Source organism: Hylobates moloch, unplaced genomic scaffold, assembly GCF_009828535.3.
Source record: "Hylobates moloch isolate HMO894 unplaced genomic scaffold, HMol_V3 SCAFFOLD_16, whole genome shotgun sequence".
NCBI lineage: Eukaryota > Metazoa > Chordata > Mammalia > Primates > Hylobatidae > Hylobates > Hylobates moloch.
The window spans coordinates 31664792-31674877 of record NW_026652291.1 but is presented as its reverse complement, the minus strand read 5'-3'; the positions used below and the strand labels follow the sequence as shown (position 1 = coordinate 31674877).

General features: G+C 39.7%; 1 protein-coding gene across 2 annotated transcripts in view; it reads left to right on the top strand.

Annotated features, from left to right (window-relative positions):
• DNAL1 (dynein axonemal light chain 1) overlaps positions 1-10086 on the top strand; it is a 54561-nt gene that overhangs the window by 32063 nt on the left and 12412 nt on the right. For both annotated transcript variants that reach the window (XR_009210333.1, XM_032135066.2), the window contains exon 6: positions 9487-9613. Coding sequence is in view for 1 of the 2 variants with exons in the window: in XM_032135066.2 (XP_031990957.1) it covers positions 9487-9613 (127 nt within the window). In the remaining variant the exon portion in view is untranslated. The remainder of the gene's footprint in view (positions 1-9486; positions 9614-10086) is intronic.

The window sequence follows — 10086 nt, the reverse complement described above, 5'->3', positions numbered from 1 at the left end:
TCTAGTCAGTTCTGACTTTGAATGTCTTTTCTTTATAAACATATATATAAATATATTTTTATATATATATTGGGGGGTGTGTGTGTGTGTGTGTGTGTGTGTGTGTGTGTGTGTGTGATGGCGGTCTGACTTTGTCACCCAGGCTGGAGTGCAGTGACACAATCTCAGCTCACTGCAACCTCGACCTCCTGGGCTTAAGTGATCCTCCCACCTCAGCCTCCCAAGTACCTGGGACTACAGGCACGCACCACCACACCCAGCTAATATTTTTTATTTTTTGTAGAGACATGGTTTCGCCATGTTGCCCAGGCTGGTCTTGAACTCCTGAGCTCAAGCAATCTGCCCATGTCAGCCTCCCAAAGTGCTTAGGACTACAGGCATGAGCCACTGGGCCCAGCTGAACATCTTTTTATATACTAGCATTTAGGTTTCATCTTTTGGAAATTGACCAAACACATTTTTAACCTATTTTTCTACTAGATTTATCTTTTTCTTACTGAATTATAGGTGCTCTTTAATATTCCTAATAATTATCGATTATTGAAAATGTTATTATATTGTTGTAATTATTTATTAACCACACAGTAGGCTCTTTACATGCATTATCTCATTTCCAGCTCACAAGTAGATAATGCTATTATCCTTATTTTAAGGTAAAGAAACTGAGGCTCAGTTATGTAAAGTATTCAAATATAGTGAGCAGGTATTCTTTTTTTTTTTTTTTTTTTCAGCAGTGCTACCCCATAGGCAGTGTGCCTGGAGTAGCAGTTGTGAACAGGCATTCTTAAACACTGTTGTTGAGACAGGCAGTTTGTCAATAGCTATCACAATATTCAATGTGTATTTCTTTGTCCCACCTATTCTATATTTAGGAGTTTATCATACATGGACAAAGATGGTGGAGCAAGTATTTCACTGCAACATAGCTTATATAAAAGACTGCAACAATCTAAGCGTCTATCAGCAGTGGACTAGCTAAATGTATTAATAAATACTATGCATTGAGGAAAAACAATGAGGTGGAACCTCCCTCTGTGTGTTGAAATGGAATAATTTGCAAGATATATTAAGTGTAGAAAAAGCAAAGTGAATATTTATATGTACATATATGCATAGAGTATTTCTGGTGATAGCTGTTACTTCTGGGCAAGGGAGCTGGGGTATAGGGTGAGAAAGACTTTTGTATTTGTATTTATTTATTTATTTTTTGAGACGGAGTCTCGCTGCATCCCCCAGACTGGAGCACAGTGGCTGGATCTCGGCTCACTGCAACCTCCGCCTCCCGGGTTCAAGCAATTCTCCTGCCTCAGCCTCCCAAGAAGCTGGGACTACAAGCACCCGCCGCCACGCCCGGCTAATTTTTCTGTTTTTTAGTAGAGTCAGGGTTTCACCATATTGGCGGTGCTTGTCTGGACTCCTGACCTTGTGATCCGCCTGCTTCGCCCTCCCAACAGTGCTGGGATTACAGGCGTGAGCCACCGTGCCTGGCCAAGATTTTTGTTTTTATACTTGTTGATTTTTTTAAATCTGTGTACATTATTCATACTCTTTCTGTTAAAATACTGATTATTTTCTCCTTAAAAAATACAAACAAAAAAATGCACTCATGTTTGTAGCAGCATTATTTATAATAGCCAAAAGGTGGAAGCAACCTAAGTGTTCACTGAGAGATAATTGGATAAACAAACAAAAAAGAAGCTAATGAAGGAGAGGAGAAGGGCAGAAGGAAAGGGGAGGCAGAGAAGAGGAAGAAGCAGAAGACTTAAGCCACGTTATTGAGACCCCGGCAACTGATCGCAGTTTCCATATTGAAATTTAATGCAGTTTTCAAAACTACTGATATATTTTCTCTTAGTTTGTTTCTTGTCTCTTTACCTTATTCGTGGTTGCCAAATGGTATTTAAAAATTTTTGTTAGTCAAATGTTTATGGTTTCAGTGTTTTGTATTTTACATAGAAGGTCGTAGGTACTAGATTGTAAAAATAGTCTTATCTTCCCTTTTTTAATTAAAAATTTTAAGTCTATACTCTTAATTCATCTGGAGTTTATTTTTACATGTGTCATGAGGCGCAGGTGTCATGTCTTTTTTTTCTTTCTTTAATTGGTTAGCCATTTATTGAAAAGTCTCTTTTTCCTACTGTTCGGAAATGCCACCTGCTAAACTCCTGGATATGCATGGGTAGGTTCCTGGATGGTCAGTTTCTTTCTGTTTGTTGTTCTTTCTATAAATTTCAGCTTCAGTATCATGCTGCTTTAATTTTCTTTAACTTTAGAATTTATTTTGATATCAAGAAAAATCCTTTCTCCTTTTTCAAAATATTTATGGGCATTTACTCTTCAGAGAAACTTGAGAATCATTTTATCAAATTATCTTAATATATCTTGCAAATTATTCCATTTCAGCACATACAGGTAAGTTCCACCTTGTTGTTTTCCTCAATGCATAGTATTAACATATTTAGCTAGTCCACGGCTGACAGACACTTAGGTTGTTGCAATCTTTTGTACAAGCTGTGTTGCTCTACCATCTTTGTCCATGTATGAAAAAACTCCTAAATATTAAATTTGTGGATTGATTTGGAGAGAAGTTACACATCTTTATAATAATGAATCTTATGAGAAGATGTATTCATATTTTTTATGTCCTTCAGTAGAATTCCATAGTTTTAATTCCTGTAAGACCTTGTATATTTCATGTACAAAGATTTATTTCTGAGTCATTCTTAAATTGACACATTATAATTGTACTTATTCATGGGGTACAATGCGATGTTTTGATACCTATATATACGTTGTGTAATGATCAAACCAAGGTGATTAGCATATCAGTCACTCAAACACTTATTATTTCTTTGTAGTGAGAACATTAAAAATCTTCTCTTCTAGCTATTTTGAAATACAGTCATGCATCACATAATGACTGGGATATATTCTGAGAAATGCAACATTAGGCAATCTTGTTGTTGTGCGAACATCAGAGTGTGCTTACATAAACCTAGATGGTATAGCCTACTACATACATAGGCTATATGGTTTAGCCTATTGCTCCTAGGCCACAAACCTGCTCAGCAAGCATATCATTGTACCGAGTGCTGCAAGCAGTTGGAACACAGTGGTAAGTATTTGTATATCTAAATATAGAAAAAGTACAGTAAAAATACAGCGTAAAATATAAGAAATGATACAGGCGTATAGAGCATTTATCATAAATGGAGCTTGCAGGACTGCAAGTTTCTCTGGATGAGTCAGTGAGTGAGTGATGAGTGAATGTGAAGGCCTAGGACATTACTGTACACAACTATAGATTTTTTGTTGTTGTTGTTATTTGTTGTTGTTGGTTTTTTTGGTTTTTGTTTGTTTTGTTTTTTTGAGACGGAGTCTCACTCTGTCACTGAGGCTGGAGTGCAGTGGCACCCTGTCGGCTCACTGCAACCTCCGTCTCCTGGGTTCAAGCAGCTCTCCTGCCTCAGCCTCCTGAATAGCTGGGATTACAGGAGCCCACCACCATGCCCGGCTAGTTTTTATATTTTTTACTAGAGATGGGGTTTCACCATGTTGGCCAGGCTGGTCTTGAACTCCTGACCTCAGGTGATCTACCCGCCTCGGCCTCCCAAAGTGCTGGGATTACAGGCTTGAGCCACCGCGCCCGGTCCACAACTGTAGATTTTATAAAACACTGTACACAGGCTACATTTAATTTATAAACAATGTTTTAGCTGGGCACAGTGGCTCACATCTGTAATGCCAGCACTTGAGGAGGCTGAGGCGGTGGGATCACTTAAGGCCAGTAGCTGGAGTCAAGCATGGACAACATAGCGAGATCCCATCTCTACAAAAAAAAAAAAAAAAAAATATATATATATATATATATATATATATATATATATTAGTTGGGTGTGGTGATGCACACTGTAGTCCTAGGTATCAGGAAACTGAGGATTGCTTGAGCCCAGGAGTTAGAGTTTGCAGTGAGCTGTGATCACACCACTGCACTCCAGCCTGGACAATAGAGCAAGACCCTGCCTCTAAATAAATGAATAAATAAATAAAAATAATATGTTTAGCTGAGCATGGTGGCTCACGCCTGTAATCCCAGCACTTTGGGAGACTGAGGCAGGCAGATCACCTCAGGTTGGGAGTTCGAGACCAGGCTGACCAACATGGAGAAACCCCATTTCTACTAAAAATACAAAATTAGCCAGGCATGGTGGTACATGCCTGTAATTCCAGTTACTTGGAAGGCTGAGGCAGGAGAATCGCTTGAACCTGGGAGGCGGAGGTTGCAGTGAGCCAAGATCACACCTTTGTACTCCAGCCTGGGCAACAAGAGCAAAACTCTGTCTCAAAAATAATAATATTAATATGTTTTTATTTCTTCAATAAGAAATGAACCTTAGCTTACTGTAACTTTTTTTTTTTTTGAGATAGAGTCTCGCTCTGTTGCCAAGGCTAGAGTGCAGTGGCTCAGTCTCAGTTCACTGTGATTCTCCTGGTTCAAGCAATTCTCCTGCCTTAGCCTCCCGGGTAGCTGGGATCACAGGTGCTCACCACCATGCCTGACTAATTTTTTTTTTTTTTTTTTGTATTTTTAGTACAGATAGTGTTTCTCTGTGTTGGCTAGGCTAGTCTCGAACTCCTGGCCTCAAGTGATCTGCCCGCCTCGGCCTCCCAAAGTGCTGGGATTACAGGCATGAGCCGCTGCGCCCAGCCAACTTTTTTAATTTTAAAAACTTTTCAATTTTTTTTAACTTTTTGACTTTTTTGTAATAACAGCCGGAAACACTTGTATAGCAGTACAAAAATATTTTCTTTCTTTATTTCATTATTCTATAAGCTTTCTATAAACTTTTTTCTATCTTTAAATTTTTAAATCTTTTTTACATATTTTTGTTAAAAATGAAGACACAAACACATACATTAGCCTAGGCCTACCCAGAGTCAGTATCACTGTCTTCCACCTCCACATCTTGTCCCACTGGAAAGTCTTCAGGGGCAGTAACACACACGGAGCCACCATTTCCTGTGACAACAGTGCCTTCTTTCTAGAATACCTCCTTAAGGACCTGCCTGAGGCTGTTTTACAGTTAGCTTTTTTTTTTTTTTTTGAGTCAGAGTTTCGCTCTTGTTGCCCAGGCCAGAGCGCAACGGCACAATCTCGGCTTACTGCAACCCCCGCCTCCCGGGTTCAAGTGATTCTTCTGCCTCAGCCTTCCGAGTAGCTGGGATTACAGGCATACACCACCACGCCCAGCTATTGTTGGATTTTTAGTAGAGACAGGGTTTCTCCATGTTGGTCAGGCTGGGCTCGAACTCCCTACCTTAGGTGATCCACCCGCCTCGGCCTCCCAAAGTGCTGGGATCACAGGCGTGAGCCACCACGCCCAGCCTACAGTTAGCTTTTTTTAATAAGTAGAAGGGGTATATCTAAAATAACTATAAAAAGTATAGTAAATACATAAACCAGTAATATTGTCATTTGCTATCATTATTATGTACTATACATAAGTGTATGTGTTATGCATGTGTATGGCTGGTGGCTCAGTAGGTTTGTTTACACTAGTATCACCACAAACGTGAATGCCTTGTGCTACTGGGACTATGACTGCTGGGATATCACTAGGCAATAGGAATTTTTCAGCCCTATTATAATCTTATGGGACCACCATTGTATATAGAGTCAATCATTGATTGAAATATTATGCATTGCATGACCGTATACATTATTGTTAGCTTTAGTTAACCTGCTGTGCAGTAGAACACCAGAGCTTATTCTCCTATGTAATTGTAACTTGGTACTCATTTACCAACTTATTCCCATCCTCCCCTCAGCCCCCCACCCCCCTCTCCAGTCTCTGGTAACTACTGTTCTGCTCTCTACTTCCATGAGATCAACTTTTTTTATTTATTATTATTATTATTATTATTATTTTGAGAATAACAAGTTCACTCTTGTTACCCAGGCTGGAGTGCAATGGTGTGATCTTGGCTCACTGCAACCTCCACCTTCCAGGTTCAAGCGATTCTCCTGCCTCTTCCTCCCAGGTAGCTGGGATTACAGGTGCCCACCACCACGCCTGGCTAATTTTATATATTGAGTAGAGACAGGGTTTCACCCTGTTGGTCAGGCTGGTCTCAAACTCCTGACCTCAAGTGATCCACCCACCTCGGCCTCCCAAAGTGCTGGGATTACAGGCTTGAGCCACCGCACCTGGCCGAGATCAACTTTTTTAGATTCCACATATGAGTGAGATCATGCAGTGTCATTCTGTGTCTGATGTGTCACTTAACATAATGTTCTCCAGGTTCATTCACATTGTAACAAATGACAGGATTTCATGCTTTTTTATGGCTGAATAGTATTCCATTGTGTGATATACCATGTTTTCTTTATCCATTCATTCATTATTGGACACTTAGGTTGATTCCATATTTTGGCTATTGTGAATAGTGCTGCAGTAAACATGGGAGTACTGATAGCTATCTTTTTGACATACTGTTTTCATTTCTTTTGGCTATATACCCTGTAGTGAGATTGCTGAATCATATGGTAGTTCTATTTTTAATTTCCTGGGTAATTTATAGTTTTTGTTGCTGTGATGCATTTCTCTTTAACACCCTTCCTGTTTATATTAAATAATATAAAAGCCATTTATTTTTGTATACTTAACATGTAATCAACTACCTACCAACAATTCTTAACTGTTTATAAATCACATCCCCACAATTTTCAAGCAACATTGTGTTACCTGGATTCATTACTTTATACAGAGCAATAATCATCATCATCATCCATCATTACATATAGTCTAAAATAGAGGTCAGCTGGGCATGGTGGCTCACGCCTATAGTCCTAGCACTTTGGGAGGTCGAGGCAGGATTGCTTGAGGCCAGGAGTTTGAGACCAGCCTAGACAACATAGTGAGACCCTCTCTAAAAAAAATAAATTTTTTTTTTTAATTAGCCAAGCATGGTGGCACGTGCCTGTTCTAACTACTCAGGGGGCTGAGGCAGGAGGATCATTTGAGCCCAGGAGTTGAAGGCTGCGGTGAACTGATTGTGCCCTGTACTGCAGCCTGGGTAACAGATTGAGACCGTCTCTAAATTAAAAAACAAATAAAAAAATAGATTTTATGGCATTTCATAAAGCTCTCCCACTTCTGTAACCTCCAACATGATATTATTTACAGAGTAGACATTTACTTTTTTGTTTTCAATACTTACAATGGTTTGTTGACCTTAAAAAATCATAAATTTTAATAGCTGAGAGGAACCTTAAAGAACTTGTCCAACTTCCTCATTTTTTCCAATGTTTTTTATGGTGGTGAAATATACATAACATAAAGTTTACAATCTAAAGCATTTTTAAGTGTATAGTTCAGTGGTAGTAAGTAGACTTGCACGACCATCACCATCCATCTCCAGAACTCTCTTTATCTTGCGTATCTGAACCTCTGTAAGCATACAATAGCTTCCTACTGCCTCTTCCCCCATCCCTGGCACCCACCATTCCACTTTCCATCTTTACGAATTTAACTACTCTAGGTATTTCATATAAGTAATATCATACAGCATTTATCTTTTTGTGACTGGCTTATTTAACTTAGCGTAATATCCTCAAGTTTCATCCATGTTGTAGCATGTGTCAGAATTTCCTTTCTGCTTAATTTTTTTTTTTTTTTTTTGAGATTGAGTCTTGCTGTATTGCTGAGGCTGGAGTGCAGTGGCGCAATTTTGGCTCATTACAACCTCCACCTCCCAGGTTCAAGCGATTCTTCTGCCTCAGCCGCCAAAGTAGCTGGGACTACAGGCATGTGCCACCACGCCCGGCTAATTTTTTTATATTTTTAGTAGAGATGGGATTTCACCACGTTGGCCAGGCTGGTCTCAAACTCCTGACCTCAGGTGAGCCGCCCGCCTTGGCTTCCCAAAGTGTTAGGATTACAGATGTGAGCCACTGCACCCAGCCTGTTCCTGCTTAATGTTGAATGATATTCTATTGTGGTATGTATATACCATATTTTGTTTATCCGTTTGTCTATCAGTGGACGCTTGGGTCACGTCAATCTTTTGGCTATTGTGAATTTGCTACTGTGAACATGGGTGTACCAATATCTCGAGATCCCACTTTCATTTCTTCTGAATATGTGCCCAGAAGTGGAATGGCTGGATCCCCTGTTAAGTGATATCAACTATTATATGATAATTGTTTTAATTTTTTAAGGAACTGCCAAATTGTTTTCCATAGCAGCTGCACCATTTTACCTCCCTGCCAACTGTGTACAGGGTTCCAATTTCTCCTCATCCTCACTAATACTTACTATTTTCTGTGATTTTGATAGTAGCTATCCTAATGTATACGAGATGGTATTTCATTGCGCCAATCTCCTCATTTTACAGAGTAAGAAACTGAGGGGAGAAATGGCTTGTTTACATGCAGAAACTGACCAGTTTGCTAAATGACTGTTCAGTTATTGTCCAGTTCTCAAAAGAGTCAGCTTATTTAATGACAGATTTCACTGAATTTATTCACTCAAACTTTGCCAGGTTTTCCTCATTGATAGTCACTAGACTGCTTCACAAAAATCTTGTCTTTATTATCTACTTAACAAATATTTAAAGGAAATTGTATTATTGGCTGGGCACAGTGGCTCATGCCTTAATCCCAGCATTTTGGGAGGCCGAGGCAGGCAGATTCCTTGAGTCCAGGAGTTCAAGACCAGCCTGGACAACATCTCTACAAAACCCATCTCTACCAAGAAGACAAAAATTAGCCAGATGTGGTAGTGTGTACCTGTAGTCCCAGCTACTAGGGAGGTTGAGGTGAGAGGATTGCTTGAGCCCAGGGGAGGTTGAGACTGCAGTTAGCTGTGAGTGTGCCACTGCACCCCAGTCTGGGTGACAGAGCGAGACCCTGTCTCAAACAAAACAAAACAAAAAACAACTTTTTTATGTTTGAAAATTATCATAATAAATGTTGGAGAAGACCCTGAATTTTAGACCTAGCTCTATTATTTAATAGCAGTGTGTTCTTAGAAAAAGCCCTTAATCCCTCTATAATAGAAATCAAATAACCTGCCTTATCTGCTTTAAAGCAGATATTGTAAGGACCAAATAATATACTCTCTAGGAATGTAATTTGAAAACCATACCATTAATGAACGTGATAAGATAGTGCCATTATTTCCCCTCTTGGTGATTTCAGTAGCTATTCTTAGTAACATATTATGTTTTGTGTTTTTTGTTTTTTGTTTTTTTTTTTAGTGGCGCAATCAGAGAAGGAAGAGTTCAGATTAGTTTGAAGAAGGGAATGGAATGTTCTACTTAGCTCCCTCAATGAGAAAAACTCCCACACAACTACTAGCTCTTCTACAAGTAGACAGGCAGTGTCTAAGTTCACTTTGAAAGCCATTATGTATATGTTTATAAAGAAGGAGACAGAAAGAAAAGGTTAAACATAAACATAAATCAAATTTTGTTCCTTTTCAGGAGGCAGTAGGGGACACGTTAGAAGAACTGTGGATCTCCTACAATTTTATTGAGAAGTTGAAAGGGATCCACGTAATGAAGAAATTGAAGATTCTCTACATGTCTAACAACCTGGTAAAAGACTGGGGTAAGCTGAGAGTGGCCCTTTGCTAACCTTCTACCGCCTGTTTATAGAAAATAGTCCGAGAGGGAAAAGATGCAAAACGAGAACGTTTATTTCTAAGCACAGAGAGAAAGTGGGAACATTTATGTCTAAGCTCAGAGAGAAGTAGCTATAGGAGTTTCTAAATTTTAAATGCTTAACATTTATATTTAAATATTTACTTAGGATGGGCCGGGCGTGGTGGCTCACGCCTATAATCCCAGAACTTTGGGAGGCCGAGGCGGGTGGATCACGAGGTCAGGAGATCGAGACCATCCTGGCTAACACGGTGAAACCCCGTCTCTACTAAAAATACAAAAAAATTAGCCGGGCATCGTGGCGGGCGCCTGTAGTCCCAGCTACTTGGGAGGCTGAGGCAGGAGAATGGCGTGAACCCGGGAGGCGGAGCTTGCAGTGAGCTGAGATCGCGCCACTGCACTCCAGCCTGGGCAACAGAG